At 51.5% G+C, this 16,032-nt stretch overlaps 1 protein-coding gene, 1 long non-coding RNA gene and 1 pseudogene across 2 annotated transcripts in view; 2 read left to right on the top strand and 1 right to left on the bottom strand.

Annotated features, from left to right (window-relative positions):
- The window catches only part of LOC126510817 (60S ribosomal protein L15-like), a 9,394-nt pseudogene extending 8,565 nt beyond the window's left edge, over nucleotides 1-829 (top strand).
- A 2,212-nt stretch (nucleotides 830-3,041) lies between these two features.
- LOC126510873 (uncharacterized) lies at nucleotides 3,042-9,078 on the bottom strand. Its single transcript, XR_007594538.1, has 2 exons — nucleotides 8,589-9,078; nucleotides 3,042-3,228 (listed from the first exon to the last, which is right to left on the bottom strand). It is a non-coding gene; the product is annotated as an uncharacterized lncRNA (long non-coding RNA).
- A 290-nt stretch (nucleotides 9,079-9,368) lies between these two features.
- The window catches only part of Wnt2b (Wnt family member 2B), a 24,478-nt gene continuing 17,814 nt past the window's right edge, over nucleotides 9,369-16,032 (top strand). The window contains exons 1-3 of the mRNA XM_050157532.1: nucleotides 9,369-10,907; nucleotides 11,620-11,680; nucleotides 15,745-15,847. Coding sequence (XP_050013489.1) covers nucleotides 10,726-10,907; nucleotides 11,620-11,680; nucleotides 15,745-15,847 — 346 coding nt within the window. The 5' untranslated portion in view covers nucleotides 9,369-10,725. The remainder of the gene's footprint in view (nucleotides 10,908-11,619; nucleotides 11,681-15,744; nucleotides 15,848-16,032) is intronic.

Below are 16,032 nucleotides of genomic sequence, written 5' to 3'. Positions count from 1 at the left end.
GGGAGGGGGAGGGAAATGGGAGGCGGTGGTGGGGGGGGGGGGGAGGGAAATGGGAGGCGGTGGTGGGGAGGAGGCAGAAATCTTTAATAAATAAATAAATTTAAAAAAGCATTTAAAAAAATTAAAACTAGAAGTATAGGGTTGAGGGTGCAGCTCAGTGGTAGAGTGCTTGTCTGGCATGTTGAAGACACTGGGCTTGGTCCCAGCCCCAAGGTGGGAATAGATCAAATGGGGTCTTGAAAAAAAAAAAGATTTATCTGTTCTGCCTTCCAGTGGATGTTGAGACTTCTTGGATCACAGGTGTTTCCTCTTCCTCTCGCACAGGCCAGTGGCCCCTGCGGTTGGTTTATTAGACTCAGAAGTGCCTGCAGCTACAGTGTTGGCCTGGGCAGAGGCTGCAGCATGACTGTGCTCTGCAGTGGCAGCCCTTGATGGTTTAAACCATGATGCTTTTTTTTTTTTTAAGTTAATGGTCTTTTTATTGGGGGGAAAAGATTAGCATTTACAACTTGGAATGGATGTAATTTCTTGTGCAACAGGGATGATGGTTCTGCTGAAGTCCACAGTCAGCCCATTCTGCTTACTTAGAAAGGTGCTAAAAACAGAGTCTAAGACGCTCCCTGATGGAAATTTCTTATTACAACCTCGTGTGACTGGTGGCAGCCTGGCATTCATGTCGCCTCCTCCAATGCACGCAGCGCTACAACGACAAACACACTTGTCCGTCTGTCACTCCTTCTGCACACCGTCTGGAGAGAAACACTTTATCAACCTGCGTGTTTTCAGGAGAGCGGCTATTGACAGTTTATACCAAGTAGATCCCATCTGAAGTCTTTGCCTTTGTTTTCCCGTTTTTTAAAAAATTTTAATACAAATGCCTGACTGTGCTCAGTTGTCAGCTACACGCATGGATGAGTGGCCAGCCCAAACAGCACATTAATCATTAGCAAATGGAACTTTAAGGAGTCCACTAAGTGCCTCCTTATCATTAAGGCAGTACAAGTATTTATGCTGTAAAAGTGATGTAGAGCCTGACCACAGGGGACAGGACCACCAACCAATGCAAAGACTCTGGGTGCGGACAGAAGGATCCTTGACACTCTGTTGTGCTCTCTAGAGACACAGAATAAATGAACTTTCTTTTCTCTTTCTTCTTCCTCCCCCCCCCAAAAATGCAAGGAAAACATTCTGTTTGATTTTCCTGGAGGGGTAAGGAGTTGAAAGTAGATCTTTATTTTAAAGTCACCATCTCTATCTATTTTTCATGCTTGCCTTGGCATCTCCATCAATATCTATGGTAAAGAAAACGGAAAGCACCAAAAAATGGGTGGAACAGGAGATGCCCATCAAGTGAGATCCCCCGGCTCAGAAAGACAGGATTCCCACATCCTCTCGTGTGATCATGCTGATCCCAGCTGCTGCTGCAGCTCCTCCTCCTCCTCTTTTTCTTCTTCCTCTGTTTTTGATCCTAGCTTCTAATATTTATATATGTGCTCAGTTCTGCCATGACCCTGAAATTGCTTTGTACAGCTGAATAGGTAATTTTCACTATCCGTTCAACAAGTGATGGACATATAGGCTCATTAAAAGTGCAAAGTGGTACAATCATTTCAAAGAATCTTTCTGTAATAGGTACCAAAATTTAGGATATGCATGCCCTTGGACTTAGCAGATTCATTTCCAGAGCTCCATTAAATTATTCCCCCAAAGACATAGTAGGCAATATCAATGGTCAGCGGAGACATCCTTCAATAGGCGAATAGTAAATTATGATGTTTGCACAACTGGGAAATTATGGCAACTACAAAAATGAATAATGATAACTTACTCTTGTTTTGGAAATTATATCTATTTTATAACAATAGGACATTAATATTAATGAGTTCATCATTGCTAATTTTTTTGTTTGTTTTGTTTATACAGGGAGCCATATATCCCAGGCTGGACTAAAAAAATCACTATATAGCTCAAGATACATGACCTTGAATACCTCACCCTCCCACCTCTACCTCTCAAATGCTAGGATTATAGGAAAATAGCATCAAACCAGGTTTACCTTTATTTTTTTTGTCTATATTTTGAGATAGGGTCTTTCTGCAACGCCCTGGCTTTCCTGGAACTCACTATGTAGACCAGACTGGCTTTGAACCCAAAGTGCTCCACTTGTCTCTGCCTCCTGAGTGCTGGAATTGAAGGCATGCACCACACACCGAGCTTCAGGCCAGGTTTATTATTGCTACTTTTGTTTTTATCTCTATCTGTCTATCTATCTATCTATCTATCTATCTATCTAATCATCATCTATCTATCCATCGTTTGTGTGTGTGTGTGTGTGTTGCACCTGTGCAAATGGCAGTCTAAGAACAACTTTTGAGAGTCAGTTCTCTCCTTCTATCATATGGGTTGGTGGCAAACACCTTTACCTGCTGAGCAAGCTTGCCAGTTTACTAATTACAAATAAATCAAAAACAATGTTTCATAAACAGGTTTCCTCTATTTCCTACTAACGTCTTCATTCTTTCCCAGGCTCCATTCTGGAAACAGTATCCCCCAGCATATTCCAGAAGGAAACAAGAAAGAATGTCCTTCCAGCAGGCTGTAATGTTACACACACACAACCCCAGCACGTGGGAGGCCGAGGCCGAAGGCTTGAGAATTCAAGGCCAGCCTAACCCACACAGCAAGAAAGAACCTGTCTCAAAAAAAAAAAAAAAAAAATCCTTGAATGGAATTTAAAAAAAAAAAAAAAAAAATCCTTGAATGGAATTTGTCTGATATTTTTCTCATGATTTCTCATGACACTAGGATTATGGAAGAGGCCACAGAGGAGGAACTCCTGACGCTATCCTTCCCATAGTTTCGCCTTTTTGCCAGAAATACGCAGTTGGAAGCACAGCCCTTCTGATCCATTTCTTTCTGCTAGTAATATACATCGGAGGCCCCTCCGTGTCTGTTCACAGCGCGTTCCCTTTTCATCACTAAATATATATTCCATTCTCCGCATGCGTCGCCCATGTAGCCATCCTCCAGGTGCGTGTTAGGTGCGTCCCAATCTTGGCCGGTATGGAGAGCGCAGCTGTCAACATCTGTGTGCGGGTTTTTGTGGGGACGTCCCAATGAGTGCACTTGCTTGATTGCATAGTAGGAGTCTATGAAGTTTCTAAACTGCCTTCCCAAGTCGCTTGGGCCATTTTACCCTCTTCCAGCAGCAAATGTGGTACTGTTGCTCTGTAGGGACACGAGTTATTTTGGTCACAAAAACTATCACAGGCACTAGTAAAGCTGAGCCCGATACCCCCCGCTGATGTATTTGTTACGTTTCCTTCGTGGTAAATCTCCTTTTCCCTTCCACACTTCACAGCTGTGTTGTATCCTTTGGAAAGATGTCAGAATGCACGTCCAGGTTTGAGGATTAACATTATTATAGGCCCTGTCGTTGAGAGTACAGTGTCTACATAAATTATCTGGAAGATTCTTCATGGGATCTGTCCTTTCCCCATTAGTTTGTTTATTCATTTGTTCAGTTGGTTCTTTATATTAGTTCAGACCCATGGGTATTTGTTTTATTCTTTGGATTACTATCCAGAACTGTTTTTATTTTGTTGTTCGTGGTCTAGCCTCATCCATCAGGAGCTTTATCAGTTGGTCCCTGTGTTTGTGCTAATCTAACATGGGTGAATACAAACCACGTAAGCAAAAGATCTTTGGGAGAATCTCGTAATATTTGTGTTTCTAAGACCAAAATTCTGAGAACCTCCAGAGATCTCTCACCCAACCTGGCTCCAGGTGCATTTGGTTCAACAAGAAGGGGCTGTGGTCCTGGCGGAAACTTTCAGCACCACCCTCTTACACTTTTGGGAACACCTCCCTTCTCCATATCCACCCCAATCTGAATCCCAGGGATCCCCGAAAACGAAGTTCGGCCCGCCTGTTCTTCCAGAAAACGCCACGGCGGGGCGCCCTGCCCACGAGGTGCAGTCCAGCCGGCCTGCTCGCGTCGCGGGTGGCTGGGCGTCTGTGCTCCCTCAGCCCTGTCCCCTTCTAGCCCCGGGCCCGGCGACCTGCCTCACCCCAGGGTCTGTAGCGTCTCTCTGGACCACGTCCGCGCGGTGTGGCGCCCGGAACGGAGCGATCGTGGCCAGAGTGGTAGGAGGGCTCGACTCCCCTTTGCTCCCTCCGGCCCTCCGCTGTCCATCCCGGCAGACAGCAGCGGGACGCTCCCGGGCCGGACCCCACCCTTATGGGTTGGGCAGACCCTTTGCCAGCGCACCAAAAGCCAGCGATAAAAAGCTGCAGCTGGAGACCTGGCTAATTGATACAATAAGTTTTGTAATTGCCTCGAAAATAAGGTAATGATTTGGCAGAGGGAATGCTTTGATCTTATCGGTCCAGAGAGATCTCTCCAAGGAAAGTTCAGGGACTGGCTGGAGGCTTCCAGTTTGGAGGGCAAAGCCGAAGGCCAGCCGATTTCCCCCCATCCCTCCCCCACAGTCCCTACGTCCCTCTGGAAGTGCGGAACTCTTCAAGAAGGAATTGACAAGTCCTTCTGAGATGACTGCAGAGTGCACATAGTTAGGGTGTGGGATATGCGTTAAAGAGGGGTCGATTCTGAGCCATTCAGGAACAGGGGGATGGATGGCTGAAACGCATAATCCGGTCCTGGAGGGGCTGCGAAGGAGATTGGAATGACGGTGGAAGGCTAGCTTGGCTCAAGCCTCAGACGTTTTTCATTCAGGGACGGTTGCTGATTTGGACTTTACAGGCAGGCAGGAGAGGGTACCAGAGGAGAGAACCTTGTGTGACCTGCCTCTCCAAGAATACACACACACACACACACACACACACACACACACACTGCACTGTGGGTGTCCCTGCCTGGCAGAGGCCCCAGCACAGAGAGGATCAGAGAGATGACCTAATCTGGTTTGTATCCCAGACATGGCCCCAGAAAGGGACCGAGTCTACCCTGGTGTTTAAGGGAGTGGAGAAGTGAGGAATCTTGCTTTGAGGGCCTTGCTGGCTGACACACTGGCGTCCCTAAAACACTAGGGTCCAGACTTCAGGGTCAGATTTAGGAAGCAGAGCGGCAGAGGCCTTGGAGCATAACAGAATGGGGCATGCTACGCTAAAGGAAGAGCTGAAGACAGAGGAAGCTCCACAGGACAGACTAACTCTCCATGCCCTTGTCCCACCAGTGGAGAAACGGGTCCCAAATGGGAACATGACTTGTAGTCTCGTAAACAACGCACAACTACTGTGTTGAAAGGAGAAAGTGGCCTTTGGTCTTTTCTGGCTCGTATATTGCGGGAGCTGAAGAGGAACAGAGGAGAGACGAAAAAGAAATAAAATCATAATCACGTATCAGAGACTGTCTAGAGGCAGGTAGGCAAGGTACCCAGAGAGTTAGAAAGCTCCAGAGCAATGCTTGTTTGTTTGTTTGGTTAGTTGGTTGGTTTTTAAAAAACCAACATGGAGAAATAGATGAGGAAGGGGCGGGCAGAGAAAGAAGGGCAAGGCCTACAGTAGTGTGTGTGCTCGAACACCCACGCCTGTGAGCATTCATGCATGCGTGTATGTGCACACACACACACACACACACACCACAGGGTCAGGGGAGGGGGTAGATGACAGGCAGACAGAGGCCAACCCAGAGGTAGCCAAGTGACAGGGTTAAGAAAGGGAGACAGAGAAATATATGAACAGAAAGAAAACACAAACACATCAAGCATGGTAGCCACACCTTTAATCCCAGCACTTGGGAGGGAGAGGCAGGAGAATCTCTGTGAGTTCAAGGCCAGCCTGCTCTACAAAGCCAGGAAGGACTGTCACACAGAGAAACCCTGTCTCAAAAAAAAAAAATCAAGGAAGAAGAGGAGGAGGAGAGAAGAGAAAAAGAAAAGACAGGCAAAGGCAAAGGAAGACAGGGAACTAAACCTAGCGAGGAGGATAGGACTAGACAAATGCAACCCAAGAGAGCAGCACCCCAGAGGAGAGATGGGGGTGCAGCATGGGAACCGAGGAAAGCCATGTGAGAGGAGTGTCTGGAGCTCTGCGGATTTGGGCTCACTGGGAGCAAGTCTAACATCCAGATCACTCCAGGACCCAGACCAGGCAGAGAGCAAGAGAGAGCTCAGTGCTTAGCTTACGTGACACAGGCACATTGGGAATGTGTTGAAGGCAAATGGAAACCTTCCTTGGAGGAGAGGCTGGTCAGTGACCACCCAGGATCCCAGAAGCACACCACTGTTCTCTCACAGAACCTGGGCCATCTGCCCAGGATGGCCCTCAGCCTGCCTACTGCAGCTCAAGTGGGAAAAGACTCCAGACCACCCTGCCTACCCCCAAGGTCCCATTTCCCTTGTCCTCCTTTCCTGATGTCCCTTCTCCCTTAGTTGCTTACTTCTCGGTCTTCTGGGGACATGTTTGCTCTGCTCAGCCACTTACTAACCGGGAGAAAATGAATGCTGTACCACCAAGTTCCCTGATTCGGGGCTGGGTGTTCCTCCCGCAGCCCCACCGAAGCCTGATTGGCCTAGCCTCTTTAAGACACATTTCATGTCTTACCTGGAAACTCATAAATACCCAACAGAGACCGGAGGGGCTGTGTAACAAGCCTAGATCCCAACAGCATCCCCCTTTAAAGTCCTTGGGTTCCTCTCAGGTTCCTCTTTTCTTCCCAGATACCTGCGGTGGTGTAGCAGGGCAGGAGGTGGGGCACTGGGGCTGCTGTAAACCCTCTTCACTTCAAATGGGACCTGCCTTTGCCTGCAAAGATGGCTCAGGAAAGGCATCTGGGGGCCCCTTGTGTAAGTAGCAAGCTCAGGAATTCCTTGACTTTCATCCAACACCCCCCTCACCCCCGCGGCAACCCCTTCTTGGCCTTTCTCTCTCTCTCTCTGCTCATGACCATCCACACCGCCCCCCCACCCACCCACCCACCAGGAAAGAGAAGGTCATCACCAACCAGGGCCCCAGGGAATGGGGGTTTTCTGGAAGATAAGCCAGGGTGGAATCAGAGCTGTTCACCCACAACCCAACTCCCCTTAGCTCATCTCCACTCCCATCCAAAGGCCAGTGGCAATTTAAAGTCAGGTCAGCACCACACAAAGTAAAGGAGAAACCTTGGCCCTCAGTGGCCTCAGTAGAGATCAGAGCCTCAAGTGAGCTATCAAAGCGGAGAGCGGAATCTCCTCCTTAGCTACTCTTTTTCAGGAGGACAGGGGAGTATGGTGGCACTGCCAGGTAGAGAGATGACTTGGAAACTGTCTGCAGTAGGTCCCAAGGAATTTGACACTGTGTGTGCACATGTGTGTCGCTAAGGGATGGGTAGGAGGGGGGCAGCCTGGAGTCCCTTGGGTCTCTGTTATTCCTACTGTTCATTATATCTGCAGCACACCGCCTTGAACCCAAACCAGGCTTCGATACCACCTAAGGCCTTCTCCTCTGCTTCCTTTAGGATGCCCTCACCAGCAGTAGGCACAGAGTAAGTGCTTACTAAATTTAACCTGACCTTATGCAGGGTCCCGCAGACCGGTGTCTGACTCTCAAAGCAGAGACTTCTCCCAGGGGTGGGGGATGGGGATAAGCTAGAGGAGCAAGGCTGAGCCTCCACTCTTGACCCTCTCTTTCTGGAACCCCGTAACAGGCCCTTGCGTGAGGAGCTGAGCTCTCCAATAGTGTCTAGGACCTCGAGACTGGAAGTTTATTTTGAGATTTGAAGCTCCAAAGTGGCAGATCCCAGAAAACCTCTTCTCTGGCTCCGTATTTGTTCTCTAGTTAAGTGGTTGAGTGCTCTCGCTGGCTCCTGCAGCCCGGGGATCTGGGGACTGGGTCTGGTAGAGGGGGAGAAGGAGGACTGGACGGAGGGAACAAAGTTCCATCCTGGGTTTCCTACTCTAGAGCAGAGGTTGGCCTGTGAGCCGTGAGGAGTCTTGTCTCTTTGGTCCCCTCCCTTCTTCTTGGAGCTGCTGATGTTTTTGGGGGTGGGGGCTCATATCAGAAATATACTTTAAGAGCTGAGCATTTGTGTGTGCCAAGACTTGGTCCCACTCAGCTATGAGGATAGCTGGAGCCAAAGAAGGGGCCTCAGAAGCGACTCTGGGGCCCATGTGGGTGAGTCCACTCAAAGTTCGATGCGATCATCTCCAGCTCCCATCCCCAGGCTCATATGTACAAATAAACACAGGGCCAGAGTCACACCCAGGTCTAAACACACAGGGGAGTCTGGGAGAGGCATCCAAGCTGGAAGACTTAGGCCCTGCACAGGGGTGGAGCTGGGCTGGAAGGAGGGAAGAGTCCAAGGAAAGGGCTTCAGCCAGGAAAGAGCCTGGAGTCACAGTCTCCTCACCTGCTTCCTGCAGGGAAACGGGCCTTAGAGTCCTTTCCTTACTAAAGACATCTTACATAGACTAACAGGGATAACAGAAGGGGAGGGAAAGGACACTGGCCAGCTGCTGGCTCCACGTGCTCTCTGAATTCGCCCTTTCTCCTTTCCCATCCAGAGGCAGCCCAGCCCCACTTACACCCACACAGCCCACTGGTGGTGGGAACCATTTTCCCCCACCTTAGCTCACCCTCCGTTTACTTACCTGAACTTTAGTCTTCCTCTCTAGGGCACGCCACTCCATTTGGCTGACGCCTTTGATGGCCCCTCTACACCAGCCCACTCCTGTCTGGGGTGTCTATTGACTCTCTCCTTGCGAGGCTCTACCTCCCAATCTGCCCTGCTTAGTTCCTGCCTCCTCCCTTCCTCTCATCGCTATCACAGGGATGAGGCCCTTTTACCCTGCCCTCTTCCACATTCCATGTGTTTCATTTCTAACGCTTATTATCTATCTTGCTCAATAAAATGTAAGCTCCATGAAGGCAGTGTGTATTCGTGTGTGTGCATGTGTGTGTGCATGTGTGTGTGTGTTCTCCGAGCCCAGCACAACCCTAGCAGGTAAAAGGAGATAATTGTGGAATTGATGCCTATACTTGGCCTCTTACCACACAAACTTCGGGCGAAGGACGGAGCTGTGGGAGAGAGGGCAGACGCCCCCCTGAACTTTTCTCTTTTCTCTGTCTCTGAGATGTCTGCAGCCAGCTGTGCCCTGTCCTTCACACTCCAGCATCTAACACCCCCGACCAAACAAGGACTGCCTGACAGTGAGCTTGGGGTTAAGGTGGGTGGGCAGTCACCAGCATGATGTTTACATCAGGACTTTATAGTTTAGATAAAATCATGAGGAGAGGCACGAAAGACACCTGGGAATGGGAGGCTAGGCAGGAGAAACTGAGGCTGAAGGTCAGACCCTAGAGGAAGTCTTCAGTTGAAAGGCTCAGGGTTTTAAAGAATTTTTTATGCTTCAGTAAGGATCATTGTGCCCCCCCCCCCCCAGGGCTTCTTCCCACCCAGGGAAGCACGAGCCCGTTGTGAGGTTGGGGCGGGGTAATAGAAAGGGAGCAAGGAGTCATTTTCAGCCCACAACACCTCTCCACCTCTTCCCAACTTCCCACCCCCACCCCCGGGCTCTGCGGGATTGAGGGAGAACCAGCGAGCAGCAGAGAAGAGAAAGGGTGGAAAGGGAGGGGAAGAGAAGGCATCAGGGCTTCCACTCTCTCCGCAGGACCCCCACCCTGGCCTCTGGTGCGGGAAAGCCGCCCAGCTGTTTCTGATTCTTTCCTAGTCGCAGCTCCGCCCGAGGGGGTGGGGGACGGAGATACCGGGGGAGACCGAGCTCGGCCGAGCCCCAGTCGGCCGTCAGGGTGACCGCAGCATCCCGCCGGCAGGTGTGTCTCTTGGGCAGCTTCACGACCCTGAACTGGAGAAAGCACCTAGGATTGATAGGAGCTGGGTCTCAACTATGTACGGGACGAAAGAATAGTGTCGGTGTAGTGGGTAGGAGAAGCGGGGGGCGATGAGCCCTTGATGAGCGAGTCCCCCGCCCGAAGCCGACTGCCCACGGCGCCCGAAGGCAGAAGGCAGAAGGCAGAGTGGCCAAGGGAGTCCCGCTGTCTGGCAACTCTGGCTGGCCGGTTGTCTATCCGTTTCCCAGAAGCGCAAGGATAGGAAAACCTGAGGAAAGCGCATCTTCTGCGCTTAGCTGAGGTTTCACCATAGTTTAGGGGGCGAGGAGTGTCCGCGACCCTCCCCCCACCCCACGCACTGGGTGAGCCTGGCCATCAAACCCAGCGGTCCGCGCTGCTGAGTGAAGGGCGCTAGGACCCGGAGGCGTGGCGTGGCGTCGGTAGGGACAGGGGGCTGCAAGCGGAGAAGAGCCCCGTCGCGGGTGGCCGGAGCAGGTGAGGGCGCGGCACGGTGGCGCTCGGTAAAGCCGAGGGGGAGTAGGCAGCCGCCACACCTAGGGCGCCGCGGAGCACCCGGGCTGGCGCGGGCGGAGCCGAGCTGAAGGCCGCGCGTGTCCCCGGCCCCGCCCCGCCCCGTCCAATGAGAGCTGCGGCCGCAGGGGCTGTCCGCGCGCTCTGGCCCCCGCCGCACTCCGCGCTCCGGAGCCACTGCCACCGCACCCGAGCCGCCCACACCCGGCTCAGCTCTCGTCGGTCTCCCACCCTGCAGCTCGGGAGCTCTTGGGAACTCTGTGCCCCGTTCCCGGACTCCGCGGTCCCCGGTTGTCCATAGTCCCCATGGCCACCCTGAGGGGCGAGCTAGGAGACGCCTGAGGAAGCCCAGACGGTACCCGTCCACGGCCCTGCGGGCTGCACGGCGGGAGTCTGCACGGAGCTATGCTGAGGCCGCGGGGTGCGGAGGAAGCCGCGCAGCTCGCCCCTCGGCGTGCCCGCGTCCTGGTCCCCGCATCCAGACCCGCGGCCCCCGACGTGTCTCCGGCTTCCACCCGCCTGGGTCTTGCCTGCCTGCTACTGCTGCTGCTGCTGACTCTGCCGGCCCGTGTAGACACATCCTGGTGGTGAGTGTGGCTCTCGGGGCGGTTAGGCTCAGGGAACGAGAGTCCTGCTGCAGGCACCGGCTGCTCAAGCACCAGGTAGCTGCCTGGGTGGAACCGGAGACTATCGGGAGGGACAGTCCCAGAGGTCTCCAGAGGCTGGTAAGGGGATGGAGAGAAGAGCGCTGAGCATCTGGAGCGGGGTAGCTGAAGTCCCCTAGACTGCTATATTGTGCCCCCTGTGTTTCTCCTCAAGCCCCTAGCATGGAAGCTACTATCTGATTCTCTCTCAGGGTTGGTTCGAGGAACCAGTCTCCTCTCCACATCCTGCAGTAGCTGCTCCACGCCGTCCACAGTCGCTGCCTTCAAAAAGCCTTCGACCACCTAAGATTTCCCCAGGGGATGTGGAAGTTGGGGGCAGCTGGCTGGGACCTACATTCCTCTGCTAGTCTAGGCCACACAATGAGGCAGTAGTATCCACAGCAAGGCTTAAAAGTGAAATCGAGGCACAAACTATTCCCTTTTCCCTTAATTCCCACAATTGAAACATTAAACACTTGGGGTTGCATAACCCAGGCATTTGTCATCAGCCTCGGCTTTGAGGGTGTAATTTTGAACACTGATGTCCCTTTTTGCTTTCCTGCCCCAGATGACCTAACCTTCCACCTCTCCCCTCCAAGCCCCAGAGGCTTCTAAAGTCTCGAGTTTTGAGAGCCTCTCTTTAGATCTCTTGTAGGCCTTGGTCTTCAGACACCTCCAAAAGGCAGATGGGGCAAAAGGTGTCCAGGATCCACAGGGTGCCTGCTGTGTTCTTGGTTGAATTCCCTACCCAGCTCCAAGACTGGCTGAATTCCTCCAGCCCCGCAATGACACGCATCCTCTTCCTAGAAAGGGGGTATTTCAGTCCAGAATTGGACTGCAGAAGGATTCAGCCCCCTCATCTCTTGCCTCCTCACCCCTCCGATCAAACTGGCTTTTGGGGCTGGACGCGAGCCCCTCTCTAACAGGCAGTGCTCCCTTTCCCCCTTGCTCTGCTCCTCCCCCGAAGGAAGCACCCCCATCTCACCGCCACCCCCACCTCCCGCAAAGTGAGGTCTCTCCTCATGCACCCTGTGGCTTTTCTTGTCTTGACTAGGAATCCGGGCTGGAAGGGTGAGGGGTAGCTGGCTGAGGGGCAAGCCGGCTCTGGCTGCAGATTCCTATCATTTCAAGATGCTGCTCTCTCCACCCCCACCCCCACCCCTGTTTTCCTGTTAAAGAAAAATCTTTCTTTTGGATCTTTTTTATCTCTGCAGTGTTGGGGAAGGCAAGGAGGGGGGTTCGGATGGGGAAACAGAGAGGCCTATATCTTACATCTGGCTTGAAACATTCCTTTAGAAGGGGAAAGAGAAAGAAAGAAGATGGGGCGGGGAGCCTTTCAGTGACCAGAGCGAGATCACCCCCACTCCTCCCCAGCCTTTACCTTTATGGTGCAGTTTGGCTGAGGGCTTACATCTTCAGGGTCTCTGTGGAGAAAGCACGGAAGCACCGAGTACCCAGTGCCCACCTCTATCTGGCTCTCATGTTAACTGGCTCTTTGAAACACTTGAGACAATCTGGTGACCTGTGGATGCTTAGATGAGGAGGTAGCTCTCTGAACATCTCTGCATCCTGGTGTGGTTCCTACAGACGCACCTGCAGCTCTTCTATTTCCCATCCTCCCCCACTTGAGTACGATTTTCCCTGTCCCATTTTCTTTCTCCTTCCCTCCTAGAGTGGCTCCCGTTAAAGATGCTGGACCTGCTACTACATGGAAGAGCTAGAGAGGGAGGCAGGTGACATTCCTGTAGACAGCATCAGGGCAGGATGGCGAATGCAGGGACAGAGCTCATTCCTACCTCCTCGCCCTTGTCTCATCACAGCTATAGCCAAAAGCGTCTGTCTCAGTGGCCACCACTTGTAGGAGAAGGATGCCTGAATTGGAGAGGCAGGTCTGGCAGGATGATTATCTCAAGCTCAGCAAGGCTAGTACTAAGTACAGTCCCTGGAGGAGACGGACATCTATTGACTCAGAGTGTCCGTGTTTCACAGCAGAGCAGAGGGCCATCCATCCCTGTGATTTACAGTCTGATCCTCACAGCCTAGGATTTTCCCCTTTCCTTTCCAGTGACTCCTCTGTCTCTTTCCTTAACTCGAAGAAGATACAGATAGTTTCTTCTCAGTCTATGGCAAGACATGTGGAGAGTCCCAAGAGCTAGATGTATTCTTGGGCTCAGAAAGAGTGCATAGAGCAGGGTTGTATTAGTACTACCATTACTAAACACACACCCTGCACTGAATCTTTACTAAACTGCAGGCTCCATAGCCAACTGCCTTGGTAGGCATCATCTTTATTCTCCAGGATAAGACTGAGGTAGCTACTGTTATAATCCCTGTTTCACCAATGACGAGATTGAGAGATAAGGGCGAGGCCGGGCGGTGGTGGCTCACGCCTTTAATCCCAGCACTCAGGAGGCAGAGGCAGGCGGATCTCTGTGAGTTCGGGGCCAGCCTGGTCAACAAGACCTAGTTCCAGGACAGGAACCAAAGCTTCAGAGAAACCCTGTCTCGAAAAAACAAAAAACAAAACAAAAAACAAAAAAAAAGTGAGAGATGGGGCGAAAGAGAAAACAAAAACAACTTTCTGGGTATGGTGATGCACACCTTTAATCCCAGCACTTGAGAGGCAGAGGCAGGTGGGTCTTGGTGTATTCCAGGCCTGCTTCATCTATGTAGTAAATTTTAGGTCAGCCAGGGCCACAAAGTGAGACCCTATCTCAAAAATAAGGAAAAACTGCTTAATTTTATATCAATTTTTGGAGCTTTATGGTTTTATTTCTAAACAAACATGTGTGCCTCTTTTGCTCCTAGAATAAAAAATGGATTTTGCCTGGGTATGATGATATACTTTTGTAATACCACCACTCGGGAGGCTGAGGCTAGGGGATTGAAACTTTGAGGCCGTCCTTGGATGTACAGTGAGACTCTGTCTCAAAGAAACAAAACAACCAACTACAAAAGCCCCTTGAGTTTGAAGTCAGATGGCTTCCCTCATCCTGGTTTCCCCCCAAGTGTCCCTTGACAGTGGGATTTCCGTCAATATCCCTGAACCCAGAATGTAGAGATTTCCCTACGCCACATCCTGTGGCATCCTCTTGGTGGTTTGCTGTTGTTTTTGAGACAGCGACTCACTATGTATCCCTGACGCTCTGGAGAACTCTACACAGAGCTTCAAACTCACAGAGATCTGCCAGCCTCTGCCCTCTGAGTGCTGAGATTAAAGCTGTGAATCGCCACTCCCAGCTAAATTCTAAGTCTTAGCCAGTGGATAAACACAAAAGGAGGGGGCAGAGATCCCTGGCTCCATTAAAAGGACAGAAACAGAACGTCTGCAAAAGGGTAGACAGTGTTGACAAGAAACCAAGCTAACTCATTTCAAGAGCTGGTGACTGGCTAGGGGGAGAAGGAAGCTGGGGATAATCAGAACAAGCTGGTGTTTATCCACTAGCTACTAAGCACCTACTATGTGCTAGAGACATTTCTTGGCACTGGGGATGCTGACATGCCAATTATGATTCAGTTGACCTGGAGGCAGAGTCTAAGACTCCCAAGAAGCAAGAGGCTGGTGTCGGGTCTGAGTGACTTTGTCAAGGGAAAGAATTGGTCAAAAGCAGGTGAAGAGAGCGCTCTGATGCAGAGGTGGGGAAGGAAGTGAAGAATTAATTTCTGAAATGGAAAACAGGAAGTCAGGACTGAGGCATCCTCTCCTAGATGATGAGCTGAGGGATGGCATGAAGTCTTTGTGCCCCTAACAGCTAAGCTCAGTGACTGGCCCATGGCAGGCATTGTGCAAGTGTACACATGGCAGGCACTGTGCAAGCATGTGTTGAGCTGAGGGAAGGCATGTGCAAGCGTGCACATGGTAGGCATCGTGCGAGCTGAGGGAGATGCGTTCAGCTTCAGGCTCAGTATTATTGGCGGTTCCCACACTTGATTACAAGAGGCAAACCCCATGAAGGGTCTTGAAGTAGTTACTTGGGAAGTAAGCAGGGTAATAGGAAAGTCTAATTACCTTCCCATCTTAGATACTGAACAGATGTCCCATGCCCACTGAGGATGCAATACAAAGGATCAATGTGGGCTACAGCAGAATGGATTAAAGTCAGACCACAGGAAGGCCCTTTTGCCAGAGTTTGGCTTGCCCCACTCCAGACTGTCTATGAGGGCTGGATCATTGGTCTCTCGTTCCTATCCACCCTCCTTCCTCCAAGCCCCAGATAAAAAAACAAACACCCATTGCCTAGATCAGTAATCTGGGACTGAGCTGGGGAAGCTGACCGGTGGTGAGACAGGGACGAGCTCCAGCTCCGATGGTTTCAGTACTACAAACAAAGCACCAGGGCGGTGGGCGGACGCAGAGCTGTGCGTCAGGCAGGCCTTTCCGGCCTGGCCCAGCCTGGGCTGTTTATTTTGTTTGTTCCTGGAAGCTGCTGCCCTGACGGACAGTGCTGGGGATGCTGATTCCACGGGATTTGTTCTTGGAGGAACAGCCCTCTAGCCCTCCGCCCTGGACAGATGGGGCTCATCACCCCCGCTGAGTTCCCCAAGAGGCAAATGGCAACCCTCCTTGTGTTTGCCTGAGTTCCTGTCACTGGTGGTGATCTAGTCTGTGGGTGAGGGCCGGCTGTGGGAATGTAGGGGTGGGGGTAGGGCTCAGGGCTGGTGGCTTGCCCCTCCCCTACTGGCTGCTTTCCCTTCTCCCTACTCACGTCTAGGCCCACTTTGTGGACATTCCCAAACCACTGGCTCATTCATAGTTCAGACCAAAGTTCTTCTGTTGCAGTGGCAGCTGATTGCTACAGCTCCCACCTGTTCCCAACAGGAAAGCATGGAATTCCATTTCAAGTGTCGGTACAAGAGAATAGAACAGAACAAGCCGGGCAATGGTGGCGCACGCCTTTAATCCCAGCACTCGGGAGGCAGAGGCAGGCGGATCTCTGTGAGTTCGAGACCAGCCTGGTCTACAAAACTAGCTCCAGGACAGGCTCCAAAGCCACAGAGAAACCCTGTCTCGGGGAAAAGAGAGAGAGAGAGAGAGAGAGAGAGAGAGAGAGAGAGAGAGAGAGAGAGA

This window comes from Alexandromys fortis, unplaced genomic scaffold (assembly GCF_014885135.2).
Source record: "Alexandromys fortis isolate MF-2015 unplaced genomic scaffold, M_Fortis_MF-2015_v1.1 scaffold_78, whole genome shotgun sequence".
Classification (NCBI taxonomy): domain Eukaryota; kingdom Metazoa; phylum Chordata; class Mammalia; order Rodentia; family Cricetidae; genus Alexandromys; species Alexandromys fortis.
The sequence above is the reverse complement of the archived record's forward strand: the minus strand, read 5'-3'. Positions and strand labels throughout refer to the sequence as shown.